This window comes from Bubalus kerabau, chromosome 8 (assembly GCF_029407905.1).
Source record: "Bubalus kerabau isolate K-KA32 ecotype Philippines breed swamp buffalo chromosome 8, PCC_UOA_SB_1v2, whole genome shotgun sequence".
Classification (NCBI taxonomy): domain Eukaryota; kingdom Metazoa; phylum Chordata; class Mammalia; order Artiodactyla; family Bovidae; genus Bubalus; species Bubalus kerabau.
The window spans coordinates 88,536,442-88,560,672 of record NC_073631.1 but is presented as its reverse complement, the minus strand read 5'-3'; the positions used below and the strand labels follow the sequence as shown (position 1 = coordinate 88,560,672).

At 38.6% G+C, this 24,231-nt stretch overlaps 1 protein-coding gene across 2 annotated transcripts in view; it reads left to right on the top strand.

Moving 5' to 3' along the window:
- TSPAN12 (tetraspanin 12) overlaps window positions 1-7,482 on the top strand; it is a 65,757-nt gene extending 58,275 nt beyond the window's left edge. For both annotated transcript variants that reach the window (XM_055590777.1, XM_055590778.1), the window contains exon 8: window positions 5,872-7,482. In XM_055590777.1, coding sequence (XP_055446752.1) covers window positions 5,872-6,177 — 306 coding nt within the window. In that variant the 3' untranslated portion in view covers window positions 6,178-7,482. The remainder of the gene's footprint in view (window positions 1-5,871) is intronic.
- Window positions 7,483-24,231: the final 16,749 nt, after the last annotated feature.

Sequence of the window (24,231 nt, the reverse complement as noted above, 5' to 3'; positions counted from 1 at the left end):
GATCTTTGTCACAAACTGATGTCTCTGCTTTTTAACATGCTGTCTAGCTTTTCATAGCTTTCCTTCCAAGGAGCAAGCATCTTTTAATTTCATGGCTGCAGTCACCATCTACGGTGATTTTGGAGCCCAAGAAAATAAAATCTGTCACGGCTTTCACTTTCCCCCTTCTATTAGCCATGAAGTGATGGGACTGGATGCCATAATCTGAGTTTTTATAATGTTGAGCTTTAAGATAGCTTTTTCACTCTCCTCTTTCACCCTCATATTTTTGGTAAAAATGACAGATGTCCAATAAATATAGTCTTTTAAACTTGGGATTCTTCATCTCTAATGGGGATCTTGTGAAGATGAAATGAGATACAAGTGTCTGTGGGTTTTTTTGAGATACATGAAGACTTTTTCTACTGCTTTTCCTGTGTATGGGTTTGAGTAACTTTACTCTTAACAAAACAGAAAATCTTGTAGTGAATTTTATTACTTGCTGTTTAATTTTTTTTAAGGACGGGTTTATTTTCCTGCAGAGCTTATGCTTATCAGTGGAGAACTTTTGCTCCAACCTCTTTAAAGCTCATGAACTCATGAACTGCTATCACTCAGTTTTTCAATTTTAAAATAAATAGGACTGAATGTTATTTATTTGTACTTGATAATTAACACTGTCATCTCAAACTTGGGAGTTATGTTTATTATGAAAAATCAGTTATGAAGATATCAATACTGGCATGTATTGGCACCTAGATTTTATTTATACTTTATCTTCATAAGCACATTAGAAGTCTGTCTAATTTTTTGATGTGGCCTGTGAATATTGAGTACTGAAAAGCCACAGGAGTTCTTCTAATTTTAGAAACTCATCTTGGAGCTTGATCAGAGAATAATTTCAAGTGTATAATTTCCTCAAGTGAAGTAAGGCATCTTGACATGCCTTCAGATAGATTCCAGGAAATACAGGGATTAGTGATTTCTCTCTGATAAAATGGTAGTGTTGTTATTTACAGTTGACCAGAATTTTAACATTGCAGCGAGCAAAGTAGGTTAGCCAGCTTGTCTTATTCCATACCTTTGAATTATCTGAGGTTATTAATGCAGTGCTAACATGGCTTTATTTAGGAAGAAAACATATTCAAGGTAAATCAACTCAGTATTTTATTTTGAGAAAAGCAAATAAATGCAATTTAGTTATTTCCTATTGTGAGTAAAAGAGTCTTTGTGAAATGGAATGCAGTTTTGAACTCTAACATTTCTGTTTTCTTTTTTGTCTCACTCAACAGCAAACACTCAACAGTGTTTATTTGGGCAACTAAATATCTGTGAATAGTAGAATAGATTATATAGAGACACATTTATATTTTTTTTTCTCTAGACTTAGTGTCTTGCTTTTCAACAAAAAAATCCAAGTTTATACTGAAAAGTGTGAATCTTATTCATGATTATTTGACTGGCTCAAAATAAGCTCACAACTTGTATTCAGACTGAACTACTTTGAAGAGGGTGTTGCAGAATAGGCCATAAACCCTGGAGCTGTTTCTATGAAGAATTCAGAGAGTGGCTGAGGCAGACAATCATATTGTACACAGAAATCTGAAAAAAATACTCTCTTTTCAAGAAGAAGAATATTCATTTGGAAAGTTAATCCTTAACTTTAAGTAATGGTGTAAGCAATTCCCTGAAATTCAGCGTGATACCTAATAGGCTGCAAGTTTTTACAGTGCCTCCTGAATTACCAAAGAAATATTAAATTGTACACAATGTAGAGGGATTTGTGCTTTATTTATATGTTTACACCTTGTATATTTTTTATTAAATGATTTAATGCAACATACAACAAAAAGGCACAATGGATGAATAATAAAAATAAGATTTATTTATTGGATAAAGCTAAATAAGTCCTAGAGAAGTAATGTAGAACATGATTAATATAATTAACATTGCTGTGTGTTATATATAAAAGTTGTTAAGAGAGTAAATCCTAAGAGTTCTCATTACAACTCTTAAATGTAAAAATGTTTCTTCTTTTTCTTTTCTTTTGTATCTATATGAGATGATGGATATTCAGTAAACTTATTGTGATAATCATTTCATGATATATGTAAGTCAAATTATTATGTTGTATGCCCTAAACTTACACAGTGCTGTGTGAATTATAACTCAATAAAACTGGAAGGGAAAAATACATAAATAGCGGTAGAAAGCCAGGATTAAAGAAAGAGTAATTGGACATGCTTGATGTGAAGGCAAATGGGATTACTGTGGTTTAGTTTCATATTTGTCCTTGAGCTTTCTGAAAGCCCAGGTGAAACGACACATAATCGTCTGGATCATTTTAATGTTTGGAGGGCATGTATTCTAGTTTTTCAAAGGGAGCAAAATTCTAAAGTATTTGCTCAAGTGCAGTTTTATATCTACCACTCTAAAATACCTAGGAAAATACCTTCAATATTATTTTTCAAAAATTTTATAGAGTAATTTCTTATGGTGTTCTTCAATATCGTTGAAATACACTTCAGTGGAAAATAAAACGTAAGGGCACAGGTTAATATATTGCAGCATGGCAGAATTTGGTAGTCTGGTGTGGTATTCAGATATAAGTTGAAGTACCTAGAGATGGCAATTGGTTTTATTTATTTTAAAGAGTCTATAGATAACATCTCTTTTTGAGGGGTTTTTGATAGAGAAGGACAAACTGTAATTTAATAAATTCTGATGACAAACTTAGTACTAAACTAAATACTTACATTCTGTCTAGTTTGGGAGTTATCTTTGTAAACTAAATGAAGAAGTAATAGGGCTGATTTATTTATTAAAAATTGATATTTGGCAAAACCAATACAATATTGTAAAGTTTAAAAATAAAATTAAAAAAAAAATTGAGGAGTCTAACTAGGACCTTTGCTTTGAATAAACCACCTTTACCCTCCTTGACATGGAGATAATCTTCCAGTCCAGTGATGTCTAAGGAGGCCAGGTCCTGACTATGAGCCATAACGATACAATCCTATGTCCACTTTTTTGGGCGGAACTGAAAACCTTTTTTCACTGGGATCCAAACCCATTCATGACAGCCTGGATTGTCTTAATATTTTGTTGCATTTTCTTGTGTGGCCACTGAGGTTTCCTTAGATTCCCAGAACCAGTAAGTCTTCCAGACTTTGCTGAGGAAGCATAGAGCCTCAATTAATATGAGCCAGAGGTGAGATCTTAGGGCCTTCTTAGTTCTTTCTTGAACATGTGCACAGTCCTGGGATTGAGCATAACCTTACTCACATGTGTAACTTTCTAGATCCCTGCAAATATGTCAGAGCTTTGCCAAAACCACAAAGGACTTCACATTCTCCAGTTTTTCCCCTTTGGCTTTTGACTAGCCCATTGTGTGCAACTATTATCCACTGCCTCAGGCAGCCTCAGTGTTGAGCAGTTACCTGTGAATGCTTTTGACAAATACTCCCCAGAGGGAAAATTCTGTTGCCCAGGTTGAACTGCAAGTCAAGACAAATAAAGACAGCTTTGCTAGTGAGCTCTTTCAGGGAACCACCAGATAGGACAAATAATGGCAGTTCTCTGACAGTGGGTCTTTGAAGGAGCTCCAACCCCTTTTCTGTTGCCTTTGGTGGCTGCCAGACCACTGATTTTTACCATAATTGTGGGCTGTTTATTTTCAAGGCTCCTGCAGAGCTGGGGAAGGGGTATGGGAGTAAAGCAAATTAAAATGCCACAAAGTTTGCTGTTCTTACTGAGATTCAGGTGCTTCTCTTGAATAAATGCTCCTCAGATTGCTGCAAGCATTTGGTTAATTTCCAGAGTTCAAAAAAAAGTTGACTCTGACAGTTTTCTGTAGTGCTTTCATTGCTTATATGGGGGACAGGCTATTCAGAGGTCCTTTTTCTGCCAGTTTTGTGGATGTTACTCTAGAAGTGCTTTTTAGCCATATTTTTACAAATTAAAAAGCTGAACTTTTTGACTTCTAAGTTCCCCTCCCACTCTGGAACATTCACTGTTATCTAATATATCACATTCCCAAATATCCTAGATAATATAATTTACTGTATCTTTGTTTTGGTATATGTGGCTGTTTAAAATAAAATTGAAACAGACTTTACTGCATGCCAGAGTATGAAGCACAGTTGATTTCTGCTTTGTTTTAATCACAAATTAAAAAGTATTACCTTTTCTGCATAGTTATTCAGCTTAGAGTGAGTTAGTCTAAAGGGATGGGAGATCTTTACATGCCAATGGGAAGAACTATATAAAATTTAAGCACCAGAGACTGCTGAAAAGGTAAAAATCAAATAATAATTGACTTGTTTCACAGGGTTGTATCATTAGCATATACATTTCTTGAGTAGTTTACCTTTAATTGTGGAATTTATTTTAATTGTTCTTTATTCATTAAAGATCCATTTTTGTACTAAGTACTGAAAACATAGTTGAGGAGTCAACTAAACCATGCAAAGCCATTTTATATCAATTTCTTTGGAGATGGATATGATGATCTGTGCTGCATTACTCAGCAATGATGTTAATTTCCAAATGTCTGAAGCTAAACCTTTTTAAGTAGTTTTGATGTGCCTCTTTCCAATCTATGTTAAATCTTTTTTTGCATCATGAGGAGAGTCATGATCTAAAGTCTCGGTGGCAAACATCATTTTGGATAGTTACTTCACTGTCTTGAGAAACAGTGACCCCCCACCTTCACTGTTACAGGTGGGCAAGGATTATTTCATCAGTACTCAGTGGGAACACAATGCCATGCTTTTGGTGTTTCATTCTCTAAAAAAGTTTTGTACTCATACTTGTCCATTAATAACTGCTTTTCATAGATTTTGCAGCCCTTTTAATTTGTGCTTTCTAATCTTCTGTGGGCTGATATACCAGATAAATCTGATCCCTACTGAGCTCTTACTATATATGAGATCACATTCTAGGTGTTTAATTGTGCTTGTTCATTTAATTTCCCCAAGATCACAAACAGGCCGGCCCTATTATTATTCATGTTTTCATACAAGAAAACTGAATCACAGAGAGATTAAGTAACATGAACAGTCACAAAGCTTATAAATAGCAGAGCAGGGATTTGAATTCAGAATTCTGGCTCTGAAGTTCATGATCTATATGGTGTCATATAAGGATATTAGAATTACATATAAGCATAAGTGTGAGTGGGTTCTGATGAATTTCCTGAGTGGAATCTTTGAAAAATACCTGAGTGTCGGTGATTGTCTTTGTGTCATCTATTTTGGTTTCTCAGTGTGTGTGTGTGCGTGTGTGTGTGTGTGTATTAACTAGGCAAGATGAATAGAGAAGTTATTTTATTAAAGCAGTATTAAGTATCAATAGTATTACTTATAAATATTTTAACTTCACTTTTGGTGAAATTGATAAAACTTTGCTAATGTTTTGCTGTTAATTTGCATTACATGGTATACCAGAAAAGGTAGTTACTGAAATGTGTCTGTGACTAGTTTTACATGATTTTTATTTCTTACAAGTAATGACTTATTAGGGTATAGTTACTTATAAGTGTCTTTGGAAATTTAAGAGTTATGTATTATGTATTCCTCTCCTCTACTATAATCCACAAATTAACAATAGGCTGGTTCAGTAGCCTTGGTTTCCTTGATTTAGTTGAGTTATTTATAGAATCTGGGGAAGGAAACAAGAAGGCAGTTATTTTAATAATTAAAATTTATTTTCAAAGAATGCACACCTCTATCTCCAATCCAGCGGCTCACAGGGGTTCCCTCTTGAGAGTCACTATCTTAAAAGTTTGTAATTCAAGTTGTTTGGTTCCACTAACTGATGGATGATTTTATTTTTCACTATTTTGATCCTCTGTAACACAGAGGAATATTGACCATATTATTTCTTTTACAGGGTTGTGGGAAGAAAATGTATTCCTTTTTGAGAGGAACCAAACAGCTGCAGGTGCTGAGGTTTCTGGGGATCTCCATTGGAGTGACACAGATCCTGGCCATGATTCTCACCATTACTCTGCTCTGGGCTCTCTACTATGACAGACGGGAGCCTGGGACAGACCAAATGATGGCTCTGAAGAATGACACCACTCAGCACCTGCCTTGTCATTCAGTGGAACTGTTGAAACCAAGCCTGTCGAGGATCTTTGAACACACATCCATGGCAAACAGCTTTAACACACATTTTGAGATGGAGGAATTATAGAGACTGTCAAAGAAGGAAACCACAAATTTATTTTACTGGACTTGTGAATTTTTTGAACACACACTTAACTGTTTCAGAAATGTGTAGAAATGAAAATGTTGCCATAAAAGGATACCCAAGCACATAACGTTCCACTCTTTGAAAGGAAGTGGGAAAAGTCCCATATATGATAAAGCACCACCTGGACAATAGTTGATACCTTTTGTAATGCTGAGGACAGATCTAATACCCACTTTATAGCCTGTGTAAGATTTTTACTGAACACAGTTATGCTTTGAGGTTTATGCTTTGGCAGAGTTTGACCAGCATTTCTGCATCCATGTAAATGTGCTGAAACATGCTAGGTGGAGTTGGAGCTACAGTAAAGTTTGATTTACTTCCATAAGCTTACTAGTATATAAAGTTCCAAATAACTGCTAACATAGGAAGTTAGACAGTACTAATGACTTTTATTACTTGGTGATATATTCTTTTGAGGAGAAATAGATTATACATAAGTACACTCTGAAGATTGGTGACTACCTAAATGTGATTTTTGCTGGTTACTAAAAATATTCTTACTACTTACAAGAGCAAACTATAACATTGTCTCAAACTGATCAGGGATATATGTGTATATGAGTCTGTGTTAAGTCTGTATAATTCAGTAGATTTCAGTTCTTATAACATTAAGAATAACAATTGTGAAAAGGATAAATCCATAGTGTATAGCACCATTATTTTAACCTTGCCTGTTAATAGAGCTTTAACATTCTGTCTTGGGTTTATATTACATACATAAGTGTTAACTTAAATACTTAACCACTAATTTTGAAAAATTACTCATGTGATACAAAGGAATCATTATAATTCAGAATGCAGTCTAGTTTCTAGGAAGTATTAACAGAAAAAGTTTACATATAACTTTAGTTCATTTAGCAAAGACCTGGATGTTATCCTTCTGCCAAACTGAGACTCATTTTGACACTAAACACTTTATATAAAGGAACTTATCTTTGCCTTCTCCAAACTAGAAGCAGCAGTCTCCAAGTCTCAATATAATTCTACAGAGAATAGTTTTCCTTTTCTCTAGCAAAAAGCCAAGAGAATCTTAAAGTAAGTGACAATTTAGCTAGAGGTTTTCTTTGCCTTATTTCACTGATTAAGATACTGTGGTGAATTACACAGATTATTAAATTTTTTACAAGAGTAAACTATATTTATTTGAAATGGGAAAAGTGCATTTTACTGTATTTTGTGTATTATGTTTATTTCTCAGAAAATAGAAAGGAAATTAAAATGTGTCAATAAATATTTTCTAGAGAGTAAAAATTTGTCTTTGTCTAATTTTTATACTTAATAATCACTTTCACTATTCAAAATATTAGCAAGGGGGAAAATCTGAGTTAACATGGTTGAATAAAGTAATAATAACTATCTCCAAAACCCAAAGCTACTCTGTAAGAATATGCATCTTCACTGAAAAATGACAAAAAGATGCCCATTTACTTTTCAAGTTTTCTTTTTGAGCTAAATGATAAATAATGTAGTCATCTGATATAATACAAAATATGCCCACTTATGTCAATTTATCTTCTCAGTGTTTTCATATCCCAGTTTCTTAAAGTAATTTTCTGAAGAAAATGAGCCTAAGGAATACAATATTTGAAATCAACTGCTAAATATCATCTTTACCATAACTTAAATAAAAATTGAGTAGATAACTTGCTCAATCAGAACCATAAGCATCCCCAGGACTTCCCTGGTGGTACAGTGGTTAAGACTCCACACTTCGACTGCAGGAGACATGGGTTTGAACTATGGGTCAGGGAACTAAGATGACACATACTTCATGGTGCTAAGTCACTTCAGTCGTGTCTGACTCTGCGACCCCATGGACGGTAGCCCACCAGGCTCCTCTGTCCATGGCATTCTTCAAGCAAGAACACTGGAGTGGGTTGCCATGTCCTCCTCCAGGGGATCCTCCCAACACAGGGATTGAACCTTCATCTCTTACGTCTCTTAGCTGGCAGGTTCTTTACCACTGGTGCCACCTGGGAAGCACACATACTGCATGCTGCTGCTGCTGCTGCTAAGTCACTTCAGCCGTATCCGACTCTGTGCGACCCCATAGACGGCAGCCCACCAGGCCTCCTCATCCCTGGGATTCTCCAGGCAAGAATACTGGAGTGGGTTGCCATTTCCTTCTCCAATGCATGAAAGTAAAAAGTGAAAGTGAAGTCGCTCAGTCTTGTCTGACTCTTAGCGACCCCATGGACTCCAGTCTACCAGGCTCCTCCATCCATGGATTTTCCAGGCAAGAGTACTGGAGTGGGGTGCCATTGCCTTCTCCGACATACTGCATAGTGTGGTCCAAAATATTAAAAAATTAAACAAAAACAAAAACATAAGTATCCCTTTTTTAAATTTATTCAACACCTCAGCTTCCCATAATTTCACCTAAAATGCCAAGTAATTAAGACAGCTGTATTATTTGAATTATTTGGCTAATTTAGCTACTAAATTTTATTATTAGTCTAATTTAGCTATTTCTTTTTTGAAATATCTTACAGTCACAGAAAGAACAAGCATATGTTATGTTGAGCTCAGTTAAAAACAATGACAACAACAAAATATATAAAATTAATTTATAAATTTTTGATGTATTACCTGACTTAATAGTCTCAAGAATACTCGACATAAATTTAGACAATCACCTCATGCACTTATACACTGCTTAATGGGGCCAAATGACATTTATAGCAGTAGACCACAAAGGCTTCTTATGGTTGCAATGCACCTGGAATAATAAAACCGCAAGGGACTTTAAAAAGTGTATTTAATACAGTGGAGCTGAGGGAATTCACTGGGCACATTGCAAACAAATAGCTGTTTCTTTGCTATTTTTAAAAGCTTTATTTAAAAAAAACCCAATATTTCTTATAGTAAGAAATTAAGAAGATTATTTTCAGACTGGTGAATAGTCAATTCAAAATGTCCTGGAGATTCAGGGATGACAATAAGAGATGGTATCTGTCCTCTTACATTGTAAAATCTGGTTGTAATAGCCACCAATGAGAATAATAGAAGAATACTCAGCTAATGGGGCCCTGCTTAAGAATATGAGATGAAGAAGGTGGACTTCAACCTGAGTCAGGAAGGAAGAGGGGAGCTTAGCTAGCTCGAGCAGAATATTCCAGGAGCCACTAACTCTGAGGTTAAAAAATTACATTACTTGGACTCACAGACTTAGAGAACAAAGTTATGGTTACTATGGAGCAGGGGGAAGGGTGGGATAAAGGGATGGTTGGGGAGATTGAAATCAATATGTACACACTGCTATATTTGAAACAGATAACAAACAAGGACCTATTATATAGCATATGGAGCTCTGTTCAATGCTTGTGACAGCCTGGATGAGAGGCAAGTTTGGGGGAGAGTGGATACATGTAGGAGAAGGCAATGGCACCCCACTCCGGTACTCTTGCCTGGAAAATCCCATGGATGGAGGAGCCTGGTAGGCTGCAGTCCATGGGGTCGCTAAGAGTCAGACACGACTGAGCGACTTCACTTTCACTTTCCACTTTCATGCATTGGAGAAGGAAATGGCAACCCACTGGTGGGCTTCCATCTATGGGGTTGCACAGAGTTGGACACGACTGAAGTGACTTAGCAGCAGCAGCATCAGGATACAGGTATATGCATGGCTGAAACACTTTGCTGTCCACCTGAAATGATCACAACATTGTTAATTAGCTATACTCCAATACAGAAGATAAGAAAAGATGTCCAGGTCATAAACAATTCTAAGAGGTGGAAATGGTGTTGAAAGTGTTGGGGGAAAATAGTTACACTGTTTGAAGGACAGGGCCTGCCATTCAAGGTGCATAGATGTAGCATAGAAAGCTTGAAGAGATACCATGGGAAAGGTGGTGGTGGTTTAGATGCCAAGTTGTGTCCAATTCTTGGGACCCCATAGACTGTAGCCCGCTAGGCTCCTCTGTCCATGGGATTTCCCAGGAAAGTATACTAGAATGGGTTGCCATTTCCTTCTCCAGGAGATCTTCTCAATCCTGAATCGAACCCAGGTCTCCTGCACTACAGGCAGATTCTTTACCAACTGAGCTATGAGGGAAGTCCATGGGAAAAGGAAATGGGAGAAATTTGGGTTTGGGGACTTCATTCTGTGAACTCAGTGGTGAGTTACCAAAGTATTTTCAGAAAGAGAAGTGATTTGTGCTTGGGGAATTTAACTGGATTAGCCACTTGAGAAGCTGGGAACAGGGGCACAGGTACATCCACTACACAGCTCTGTGGGGTGGGCCATCGTTTCGCTGGTATCCGTTAAGGAGTGCTTTGGAGTTGCAGGAGCCTAAAGTCTCTTGAAGGGCTTCCCAGGTGACACTAAGTGGTAAAGAACTCATCTGCCACCAGATGGAGCAGTGGTAAAGAATCTGCCTGCCAAGGCAGGAGACACAACAGTTGCAATTTTGATCCCTGGGTCAGGAAGATCCCCTGGAATAGGAAATGGCAACTCACTCCAATATTCTTGTCTGGAAACTTCCATGGACACAGGAGCCTGGCAGGCTACAGTCCATGGGGCCACAAAGAGTTGGACATGAAGCCTCTGGAGAGGGCCAGGCTGATTGCTGTTGTCGTATTCCAGGAGAGAGCAGAAACCTCACTAGGGCAATGGAAGTCATAAAACGTAGTGCAGGGCACAAATGACCAAAGGGCGAATCCACAAAGATGACATCAGACTGATCTTGCAGGGTATGAGACGAGAAGTGAACGGACTGAAATGTCTAGATTTTGTACTGGGAAATTGGCTACGGCATTAACCTAGACAGAACACTGGAGGGGGGAACCAGTGTGTGGGAAGGTAATTAATTTGGTTTGGGACATGCTGGGTTGGACATGCCTGCAGGACATGCAGATGGAAGTGTCTACAGGCAGCTGTAAATTCCCGTCTGGAGCTCATGAGAGTTCACTTCAAGCCTGAGAATTTTTATGCACTGCTTTCCTATCTCAGGAAGCCTGACAGAAAATGGGCTGAGAACCAAATCTTATATGAGGGGAATCTTAAGCAGCATGCTACAGGATCTTTTTGTTTCAACTTCCACATCTGTGTGTGAGTCAAGGGAGGTAAAGAAAAGAGAAATGAACACACCACTGAATCTTCTGTGGCAAATGGAGCCGCCTCCTTTTGAAACAATACTGCCAACTGCCATGTTGCCTTACCTGACCCCACTTCCTATCTTTCTGTGATTTACCAGTGACTTAGTCTCTCCTAATAGCTGAGGTCTCATTTCCTCATGTGCACAAACATTCACGTGTCCAACCACCTCCTAGAAACACATATGGATAGTCTTCAATATCCTCTTGGAAGCTCACCTATTTTCTATTATGATATGTGATTATTACGGCTATTCTTAGTCTCATGCACTCATGGGTGCCTACCAGGTGACAGGCCAGAAGCTGCTAGGTGTTTTCCACATTTTTTTTTCTCTCTGCTGTTCACAACTTTTCCAAAACCTATAGCATCATTAACCTCATTTTTCATATGAAAAAGGACTAGGAGAGACTGGAAAATATATTTAAGTAGTAAGTGTGGCCCTCCATCTTCCTCGCTCTCAGTTTTGTGATGTGGCATCTTCACCAGCCTGTGGGGAAGCTCAGCTCATGCTTCACATAGAAAAGGCAGATCGTCTCACAGGTGAATCAGTATCTCCAGGACCAGTTTGTCTCCAAATTCTGTTACTTCTTCCCTCAAAATGACTTTTTTGTCTAATGATTTCCTTCTTCCCACTATATTCCCAGAACAAGTTCAAATGATCTAAAGCTTTGTTTGAAGTCATAAATTGCTCTCCCCACCCCTTGTCTCCTCCCACTGATCTGTTTTGCACACACAGCCAACTTAATTTCTTTACTCAGTTTTACTGAGGATTTAAGTAAAGGACAAGATCAAACCAGTCAATTTTAAGGGAAATCAACCCTGAATACTCACTGTAAGGACTGTTGCTGAAGCTGAAACTCCAGCATTTTGGTTATCTAAGGCAAACAGCCGACTCATTGGAAAAGTCCCTGATGCTGGGAAAGATTGAAGGCAGAAGGAGAAGAGGGTGTCAGAGGATGAGATGGCTAGATGGCATCACCGATGCAATGAACATAAACTTGGGCAAACTTCGGGAGATGGTGAGGGAAGAGGCCTGGCGTGCTGCAGTCCATGGGGTCTCAAAGAGTCAGACATGACTGAGCAACTAAGCACAGTACACACACACACACACACACACACGCACACACACAAAGTATTAGTTTTGACAAACATACATATATATATTATACATACTCATGAACACACACACTCTTTATCAAAACCACAATCACGATCTAGAATATTTCATCATCTCAAAGAGTTTTATCATGTCCCTTTGCTATAAATTCTTCCAATCCCCAATTCTAGCTCCAGGTAACACTGATGTGTTGCTCAAATTAATTCTTGTAAAACACAATTTTAGCATGTCACTTCCTTACACACTTCCAGGGATTCCCTATTTAAACTAAGACAGAGCTTCCCAGTTCGTTAGTGTGTAAGTCATTTCTATAGCACCCTGGGTCAATGAGCCTCAGAGGTGACTGGCCAACCTAGGTCTTGGCTAGTTAAGTGAAGACTACAGGGAAGCAATAGCTCAGCACACACTATAGGTGTAATACACAGTGGCCTACACAAAGTAGAAGTGACTTTATAAAACATATGTGTGTGAGTAGCCCGAGGCTTGCTGCCTGAGGATGTCAGAGTGTCAGACTCCTCTCCTGCTACTGAGCTGTGCCATGCTCCCCTTATTCACCGGGTCCCAAATGACACACTCGACTTCCACAATTCAGGTGGCAGGCTGGGGAAAGTGAAAAGTGAAAGGGGAGGAGGCTCGCCTCTTTCCTTTGAGGACATGCGCAGAAGCCCACACTGCTTTCATTCACATATCATGGCTGGAGGGGTGAGTGGGAAACAGTCTTTGTTCTGGAGACCCATGTATCCAGCTAAGCCAGGAAGTTCAATGACCATAGAAGGAGAGGCAAGTGGGTATTTGAGTCCACTAGAAGGCAATGGCACCCCACTCAAGTACTCTTGCCTGGAAAATCCTATGGACAGAGGAGCCTGGAAGGCTGCAGTCCATGGGGTCGCTGAGGGTCGGACACGACTGAGTGACTTCACTTTCATGCATTGGAGAAGGAAATGGCAACCCACTCCAGTGTTCTTGCCTGGAGAATCCCAGGGACGGGGGAGCCTGGTGGGCTGCTGTCTATGGGGTCACACAGAGTCGGACATGACTGAAGCGACTTAGCAGCAGCAGCAGCAGCAGCCATCTCTGCTGCATGCCTAAGTGTCTGCAGAATAAAATCTTCCACTTAAACTTCTTTTTCCAAACCTATCCCCTAAAAGTTTCCCACTTGTCCCTGTATACCACCAGATGGGTCAACCACGGTTCCCTCATTGCCTCCACCATCCCGCACATCCTGGCCTCCTTGTCTTTGCTCACCTTATGGTGCTTCCCTGACATGCCATCATCGCCATAGTTCACCTTGCTCTCAACCTTCAGGTCCCAGTGCAGCAGCCACTCCCTCTCTGAAGCTTTCCCTGACCACGCCACCCCTTAGCCATCCTTCCTTCTCTGAGCTCAGTATTTATTTGTTGCTACTCTGCTCCTTGCATTTTCCATTTTATAATATTATTTTTCATTGATAGTATTTTTTCTTTATATATCTGGTCTCACGAGAGAAAATATTTTGCCATTTTGTATCCCACTCAGCATTTTGCATAAGCCTAGATAGTGTTTCTTATGTATGTTATAAATCACTATGTATGTGAATTAATATATGCATGAACTGTGAGTTGGTTAAATGAATCAAAAGCTATTGTCCTAAATGATTCCAAGAAGGAGAAACTGCTCTAAAGGGTATCGTCTCTTCTTGGGTGAGATGGAACACTGGGTTATCAAAGGCTAAATACTTATTTAGCTATAAATGGATGTAGATTGCATCTGCAGAATGTGTTTAGAGCTTAGCCAAGTCTTACTAATGTCTGAGTGAACTATCAAATTGTATTTGTGGTCTAATCATATAATAGTATCTTAGATTTATAAAATGCTTTTATGCCTAACTTGCAATCCTTTAACTTTTAAATCTACATTTATTTAACTGGGAGTGTACAGAGTAAAAGCTGAGTGCACATCCTTGAAGAAATCTCTGGAGAGCTGGAGGTTGGAGCAGATCACTACTAATGTTGCAATTTCCATGCAAATTCCAGAAAGCAACTTAAAAAAAAATGTGGTAATCCAAAATTTTTTGCTGAGTACATCAGAGTGTTTGATTTATTCTTCTCGTAATCTCAGTGAGGTCAGTTTTATAAAGCTAAGGTAAGTATGGATCAGTGACGTTAAAAAACATGCCCAGAATTATATGGCCAGTAAATGATAGGGTTGGGATTTTAACAGATTTTTTAAAACTCAGGGTCTATGCTCTTAACTGCTTTATAAGAGGGCTATGGCTTCTTGCTGTTTTGACTAAGATCAAGTGTGGAATGGGGGCTTTCCTGGTGACTCAGTGGTAAAGAATATACCTGCCAATGTAGGAGATGTAAGAGGTTAATCCCTGGTTCAATCTCTGGGTCAGGAAGATCCCCTGGAGTAGAAAATGGTAGCCCTCTGCAGTATTCTTGTCTGAAAAATTACATGGACAGAGGAGCCTTGTGGGCTACAGTCCATGGGATTCCAAAGAGTCAGACATAACAGCAACTGAGCACATTGTGGTAACAAATTTCCTAAGTTATTTTTAATTTATTGGTCATGGTATATTGTCAATTTAATATATTGCTAAATTTTACTAACTTGTACTTCTTCCTGATTTTGTGTGTATATATTTAAAAGTTACATTCATTTGTTTTGTATATGTGTGACACATTCATTTTTGGTAGATATTATCAAAAGGACAAGTTAGAGTCCTTTAAATATATTTAATTAAAACTTAATTTTGGTTTAAATATGTGGAAGGTATACATACTGTCGTTGTTTGTATAAGAAAAGAAATTCTTCAGTCTATTGCTATCAACATTGAAAATGTAAAATAGGATTTCTGCTTCCAGCCAAGATGGAATAACAGGAGCCAAATTTACCCTTCTGCCTGATATAAGCAACAATAATGATACTGAAGCTGAAACTCCAGTACTTTGGCCACCTCATGCGAAGAGTTGCCTCATTGGAAAAGACTCTGATACTGGGAGGGACTGGGGGCAGAAGAAGGGGACGACAGAGGATGAGATGGCTGGATGGCATCACTGACTCAATGGACGTGAGTCTGAGTGAACTCCGGGAGTTGGTGATGGACAGGGAGGCCTGAAGTGCTGCGATTCATGGGGTTGCAAAGAGTCGGACACGACTGAGTGACTGAACTGAACTGAACTGAACAAAATATTTGAAACATGGATTTTAAAACACTGAATATCAGACAAGAAAGGATAGTGATCTATGAGGCTGGTAACAAAAGAGGTGAGTCCTACAGTTTTCCCAACTCATTGCCTTGAGAGAGCTTCCAGGATGTGGCAAAAGGATGGAGAATCTAAGTAGAGCCTAGAGAACTCCACAATGAGAAGAAACGGAGCTCAGAATACAGGGAGAGTAGGGCATTATGAGTTTGGAAGACTGAGTAATGGAAGAGAGAGATGCACAGACAAAAAGCCTGATGGATATGACTGTCCCCTTTGCGTGTTCAACATATTCAAAAGAATTAGAGCAATGCCTGGTGCCCACATATGGCTGGGAATAGTGCTGTTTCACCAGCCAGACTAGAAAATCTCATAATTCACAGCGTAGTGGGTGGAGTACTCAGAAAGGCTCACCTCAGTAGTGGAGAATAGCTAGCCTCCAAATTAATATGACTCTACTGGCACCAAATACATCATAAAAGTAAGGCCCTAGATTATCATGCTGCTTCCACATACTATAAGTGCATCTGGAACAAAGCTCAAGACTATTTAAGGAAATACAAAGGTCTCCTTGCTGGAGCATAAAGAGAACATTTATAAAATTTGATAATCAGTCAAAGATGATTAGCTAAAAAGCAAAAAAAAAATGATCCTAAGTGAAGAGAAAAACATAAATTGAATTAGATCCAGAATACATGTTAAAGCTAGCAAAGGTATTAAAAGAATAATTATTGTGGTGTTCCATGTGTTAAAAAAATGAAGCAGAGATGGGAAGATATTTTTAATAAAGAAATTTTTAGAGATGAAAACTATAAAGTGTGATGTGAAAGATATGCTGGATAGAACTAACAGAACACTAGTCACTGAGGAAGAAGAGACTAATGCATTTCAAGACATAGCAATATAAATGATGCAAAAAAGAAACCAGTGATAGAAAGAAATCAGAAACACTGAAAAGTGCATCACTGAACTGTGACACATTCAAATGGTCTAACATACACGTACCCTGTGTCCTCAAAGGAAAGGGGCAAGAGAAGGACTGGAATAAATGTTAGAAAAAATTTCCAAGTTTGATTTTAAAAGATCCAAGAATATAAAAGGACTCCAACCACAAAAACATGAAGGAAAATTACATCAAGGCACGATATAATCAAATCTTGAAAGAGGTCAGAGGAAAACAGTCTTTATGTAGAGGGGAACAAGCATCTTTATGACAAAACAATGTATTCAAGAGGGCAGTGGAATAATGTATATCTTGTGTAGAAATAAAAAATTATCAAATTAGAGCTCTCTACCCATAGAAAAATCTTTTCAATGAGATAAAGTGAAAACTTTTTCAGACATACAAAAGCTGAAAAAAAATCCATTGTCAACAGACCATACGTGAGATGTCAAAGGATAATAGAGGGGCTACTACATGAGTAAATATGTGAGACTTTTTTCTTATTCTACAAGGCAAGAGAAAGAATGAAAAAGGATTCAGATTTTCTTTATTTGTAGACCACATGATTGTCTCTATAGAAAATCCATTGAAATCTACAAAAGTACTATTAGAATTAAGAAGCTATTTTAGGAAGAATGCAAAATACAAAGTCAAAATGAAAAACTAAATTATTTCCTATATATTCGGTTCAGTTCAGTTCAGTTGCTCAGTTGTGTCCAACTCTTTGCGACCCCATGAAATAACCAGAAATTGAAATTGAAAAGTGCCATTTATTATTATGGACTTCCCAGGTGGCTCAGTAGGTTAATGAATCCACCTGCCAATTCAAGAGATGCAGAAGACACAGGTTCAATCCCTGGGTAGGGAAGATCCCCTGGAGAAGAAATGGCAACCCTCTCCAGTATTCTTGCCTGGAGAATCCCATGGACAGAGGAGCTGGGCAGGCTACAGTCCATGGGGTCACAAAGGATCAGACATGATTAACTGAGCATGGATTTATAATCACATTAAGATACTAAAGGGCTTCCCTTGTAGCTCAGCTGGTAAAGAATCCACCTGCAATGCAGGAGACCCTCGTTCAGTTTCTGGGTTGGAAAGATCCGTTAGAGAAGTAATAGGCTACCCCCTTCAGTATTCTTGGGCCTCCCTGATAGCTCAGCTGGTAAAGAATCTGCCTGCAACGCGGGAGACCTGGGTTTGATCCCTGGGTTGAGAAAATCCCCTGGAGAAGGGAACAGCTACCCACTCCAGTATTCTGGCCTGGAGAATTCCATGGACAGAGGAAACTGGCAGGCTATGGTCCATAGGGTCACAAAGAGTCAGAAACGACTGAGTAACTTTCACTTTCAGTTCATTTCAATTCAGTCACTTTGATACTAAAAGATATTTCTTGGAATGAAAAAGATATGAAAGACCTCTACATTGAAAGCTATAAAGCATTTTTGAGAGAAATTAAGTAACACATAAGTAAATGAAGATATATAGCATGTTCCTGAATCAGAAAGATTATTACTGTTAACATGATAATTTGTCCTCAGTTGATCTTTTGATTCAATATAATTTCCATCAGTATCCCAGAAAGTGTTCATGTAGAAATTGACAACCTAATTCTCAAATTCAGATGAAAATGCAAAAGAACTAAAATATTTTTAAAAATTTGTACCAGAAGAACAAATTTTAAGGATAAATACTATGGAATTTTGAAGAATATTTTAATGCTATCAAGACTATGTGGTACTGATATCAAAATAGACAAATAGAGTCATGAAACAGAATAAAAAGTCTAGCAATAAACCCTACATATATAAGAACAATTGATTTTGAGCATAAGTGCAAAGACAATTCAGTGGCAAAGACAATTTAGTGGTAAAAGGATAGTCTTTACTTTCAACAAACAGCACTGGACAAATTAGGTATCCATAAACAAAAACAAATAAAACTCCCCCCTTCAACTTTGTTCCATGCCTCAGACCATGAACAAAAGTAATTAAAAACTGGTCACAAACATAAATATACAACTGAAAAATAATACTTCTATAAAAACATAGGAAAAGATTTGTAACCTCAGATCAGGTAATTTCCTAGATATGGTACCAAAACATATTCCTTTTCCCTTTGTGTATGTATGGATATTCAAAGCAACGTTAGTAAAAATCACAAGAATTAAGCTGAATGAAAGAGGCCAAACCATAAATATAGTGCATACTATGTGATTCAGTTTATACAATACTCTAGAAAATGCAAATTAATCTGTAGTGACAAAAGCAGATCAGTGGTTGCTTTGGGGAGGACATGGAGGGAGGGAAAGCACATGGGCATGAGGAGACTGTCATGGGGATGCTAGGAAATTCAAGAGCTATCTCAAGCTCTGACTGTGCTTGAACCCCATTTCCTATAGGCTAGGTCCCTACTGGCCTGTTTGGACTGTGGTTCACTTCCTACCTTGCTCCTACTTGAACTGTATGTTCGCAGTCATGCCCTGAGCATCGCTGACATTTTCTTCATTAACCACTTGAGCAATTTTTGAACCCTAGTGTCTAGTCATTAATCGTTTATTAGAACTTAGCATAATTTCTCCTGCTTTAATCTTTTTTATAAGATTTTTTTGATGTGGATGATTTTAAAAGTCTTTTTTGAATGTGTTACAATATTGCTTCTGTTTTATGTCCTGGTTTTTTGGTTGCAGGGCATGTGGGATTTTAGCTCCCTGACCAGGTATCGAACCCACACCCCCTGCATTGGAAGGCGAAGTTTTAACCACTCAACTGCAAAGGAAGTCCCTCTCCTGCTATACTTTAAGATAATTTTGCCGTATCAGAACTGAACAAATCAAATACTGAGCCAGCTATTAAGCCTGATAGGTTGGGACCATGCAATGATTCAGCAACAAGCTAAGCAATCAGATGTAGCCTCTCCTCCACTCCTCAGGGATTTCATTCTGCTCCAACCCAGAATATCTCTGCCATGCTCTCAGAATGTATTCTTCTCCTTATTCTTAAAAGAAGGTTTAACAAGATAGGCCTATAAATAATGGTCTTTGATTGATCTAGTAAAGAAATACAGACAGCATCTGTTACTTACTGAGGCAGGAGAAAGTTTACCCCTGTTGTAGAATTCATTGTTTAAATGCTTGCCAAAGGGCAGGGTCTGGTAACTCGAACGGTTAAATGGGAGAAAAAATAGATGCACAGAATTAAAAATTAAGCCTTGGGCTATTACCTTTTATATATTATGGATGAGGTGTGTGAGAATTTAACTGCTCTTGTGTTGTTAAGTTCTCCATACATGCATAGCTTAAAAATCTATTTCCCTCTGGAAAGCTGTCCTCTGACAAAATTGGAGACGAAAATTGCTGTGATGAAGGTATAATGTGCTATTATTCTGCTGAGGTTCAATATGAATCAATCTGACAATCAGATGTCTAATGATGGTTCCTAATTCCCTTCTAATCTTTCCTCATTTTCTTTGGAATTCATCTTCTTATTTGTCTCTTGCCAAGTTTGAGACCAATTCAGTTCAGTTTAGTGAGACCCATTGAACATCTGCTATGTAGAATAAGTTGGGCTGGACACTGTGAAGATCAGAATATATATATGTGTGTATATATATATATATATATGTTATAATCCCTGCCTCAAGGAACTCACAGTGTAATTGAGAGATCAGGCAAATGGACATGGACTTGTTAACTGGTGCCTGGTAGTTTCTGGCAACTGAAGGTACTCATTAATCTGTGAATTGGATTTAAAACCCTGAAAAAGAGTGTAAGGCTAGATGCAATGTGTGTGGTACAGATATAGGATTTCAGAAATAGCAAGACATCAAAGTAGGCTGAAGTTTTGGTGCATCATGGAAAAATTGTATTTGTGGTGAAGCAAGTTTTAATGAGAAGGATATTTCAGGTTAGGGCCATTATGAAAATCAAAGAGATGGGCGTCAGCATCGTGTGTGTCTCCTGCAGAGAGAAGCCCTTTATGATTAGAGAAGATGGAAACATAGAGGTAGGTTGGGTCAGATAATGGAGGACCTTGTATGAATTTTGGACTTAATTCTGAGGCTTCTGAGGGCACTGGGGAACCCCACAAGTATTTTTATCAGCAGAGCCCTATTTTTGAAGTTTACGTTTGTGTAACATGCAGGATAGTCTGAAACAAAAGTACTCTGAAGGCTAGGAGACCTGAGTGTAGAGCAATAGAAACTGGGTAATGATAAGTTGAAGTATTATGCTTGCAACATGGTTGAGAAAAGAAAAGCCAATTATGGAAAGTAGAAAATCATGAATCTCACAAATCGTGAAGAACAAATTTTGACTTCCTGATTTGGAACTCAAAATTTAGGACAATAGAGTCCCAGATACAGAAGAGGAAAAGAAAAGGTGGAACTGTTGTAAAGATTTTGTTTTTGATTCAAGTTTGAGATTGTCATGACCAAGTCAGGTTCTTAAAGGAGAAGATGTTTAGTAGTGATGAGCTTAGAGCCTTGAAAACAATGGGATTGTCTTCTGTTAACTCAGCAGTGCCTCTGTTTCTTCCTTCTCCTATCTTTCATAGGAAAGAAATATGGTGCTCATTCCTCAAAATTTCCTTCTTATGTGGCTTCAGGGTAGCTTATTCCAATAAGAGCCGTTTTTATAATGTTCAGAAGGCCCCGTCTTCATTTGTTCCTGAGGCAGCTGTAGTCTGACTTCTCACTGAGGGCCTCATGGTATTTGAGCAATCGTTTCTAGACTTCTGGGCACCTTCTGGACTTTTGCTTCCTTCAGCCCTTAAGTTGGGCATGCTTCTAATTCCCTGTATTAAATCTCTTTCTACTCAAAATTTCTAGACTGGAGTCCTCTTTCCTCATGAATTCTGACACAAAAGCACATTCCCTGTGAAGAGATGATGAGTGATGACAGAGACTGAGTGATAATTTTGTGCGTGTGTGTTGGAGAAGTACAACTAATGAAAGACGCAGAGAAGAAATGGCATGAAAGTTAAGAAAAAACTGAGCACGTCATGAAAGAGAGGCTACTTAAGGGAGATTTTTGAGGAGAAACATTTTTTAAAAAATTCAGGTGAAGGGACAAAATAATCTGTAGAGACATGGATGAACCTAGAATCTATCATATGGTGTGAAGTAAGTCAGAAAGAGAAAAACAAATATTATATATTAACTCATATATATGGAATCTAAAAACATAATGCAGATGAACCTGTTTGCAGGGGAGGAATAGAGAAGCAGACATAGAGATGGATGTGTGGGTATTGGTAAGGAAAGGAAAATGGGATGAATTGGGAGATTGGGACTGAGATATATACACACCTTGTATAAAACAGATAGTAGAAACCTCTTGCATATCGCAGGGAGCTCAGCTCATTGCTCTGTGGTGACCTAGAGGGGTGAGATGGGGAAGGATGGGAGGGAGGTCCCAGAGGGAGGGGATATATGTATACACATGGCTGATTCACTTCACTGTACAGCAGAAACTAACACAACATCGTAAAGCAACTATACCCCCCAACATTTGTTAAAGTTAAAAAATTAAAGAGGACTGCTTGCTGAGAAAATGGTGTCATATTTGTCAAGGTGAAGGACAACTTGTAGGAATTTAGTTTCCATGTATTGTTATTCACACACATTTAATTACAGGGCCAGTTAGAATGATATCACCAAAATAGCATCCATAATGTTTGGTGGGATGATCAGATGATCAAGCTCCCTGGAACTTGATTACCACAGAGGAGACAAAGTCTTGAAAGCCCTGAATTAATAAATGGAATGTATAGTATTGCCCTGCCACATAAAAGCAAATTGCTTCTCTGGTCTTTACTAATTGGTCTAGAGGAAAAGCATTTGGCACATTTTATAGTGGCATGCTATTAATCACATTTTGACCAACAGTGCAAGAGGCAACACTACCTGATTATTTTTATGAGAGTCCATGTAAGTGTACAAGATCCATGTGTCTTTGGCATAAACCATGTACGTGAATTAAATGGATTGGGTAGAAATCTCCACCACTTACTTTTCAAATTTGATACTGGCACCTGTTTCTGACATATTCCTGGTGATTTTTGAAGGGAGGGGGCTATTCCAATCACTTTCATTCGATCCTTCCTACTTTATAGCCCTTACTCCATAGATCAAACAGCTGAAGTGGATATATTTTCTGTTGTTGAAGCAGGATTTATATTCAGAAACTGCACAGATGAGTTCACACCCATGAGGTCTAATTTTTGCATTCTTTCTCTGTATTATAATAAAGGCTTTCTGGCTTCTCAGCTCGATTTAATGTAGGTCGTTGATCAGAAAACGAAGATCATGGCATCTGGTCCCATCACTTCATGGGAAATAGATGGCGAAACAGTGGAAACAGTGTCAGACTTTGTTTTTTTGGGCTCCAAAATCACTGCAGATGGTGACTGCAGCCATGAAATTAAAGGACGCTTACTCCTTGGAAGGAAAGTGATGACCAACCTAGATAGCATATTCAAAAGCAGAGACATTACTTTGCCAACAAAAGCCAGTCTAGTCAAGGCTATGGTTTTTCCTGTGGTCATGTATGGATGTGAGAGTTGGACTGTGAAGAAGGCTGAGCGCCAAAGAATTAATGCTTTTGAACTGTGGTGTTGGAGAAGACTCTTGAGAGTCCCTTGGACTGCAAGGAGATCCAACCAGTCCATTCTGAAGGAGATCAGCCCTGGGATTTCTTTGGAGGGAATGATGCTAAAGCTGAAACTCCAATACTTTGGCCACCTCATGTGAAGAGTTGACTGATTGGAAAAGTCTCTGATGCTGGGAGGGATTGGGGGCAGGAGGAGAAGGGAATGACAGAGGATGAGATGGCTGGATGGCATCACTGACTTGATGGACGTTGAGTCTGAGTGAACTCTGGGAGTTGGTGATGGACGGGGAGGCCTGGCGTGCCGCAATTCATGGGGTTGCAAAGAGTAGGACACGACTGAGCAACTGAACTGAACTGACTTCCTTAAGTCCCTCCTCCGAGTAGGGCCACACTTCCAGAATTAGTATTAGTACTGAGCCAGTTCAATAATGTCTGAAGAGTATTCCTCTTTCCCCATGGCACAGTCACAATAGTAAATGAGAGCAGGTTGCTTTAGGAAACTTAAGGAAGAAGATTTACATGGCCTTCTTGTGGTGGTGTGGCAAGGGAGATCCTTAAGGGAATCTGGTTCTCCTTTCATTTATAGGGTATGTTTATAAGCTGGCTCAAGTTTAGAAATTGAGTGACAAGTTGTGACTCTCTGTGATGTCAAAGTCAAGACTCTTTTCACAAGAATTAAAGATTAAAAATGGCTTTCTTATATTATCCAGTGCTCGAATATATTTGTTTTAGGAACACCATAATCAATGAGCCACTCACAAAGATTTCTGTGGATTAAACACTTTTGATTACTGCTCGAATCCAGCTGTCCATGTGTTTCTTCACCTCCTGCTGTTGCTTAATGTGTGAATCAGTGAGCCCAATTCAAAGGGAGCATCTCTCAACATCAACACTGGCTTGAAGCACCCTGAGCTTTTTAGGAGGTCTGTCCTTTCCTTGGAGAAGGCAATGGCACCCCACTCCAGTACTCTTGCCTGGAAAATCCCATGGATGGAGGAGCCTGGTAGGCTGCAGTCCATAGGGTCGCTAAGAGTCAGACACGACTGA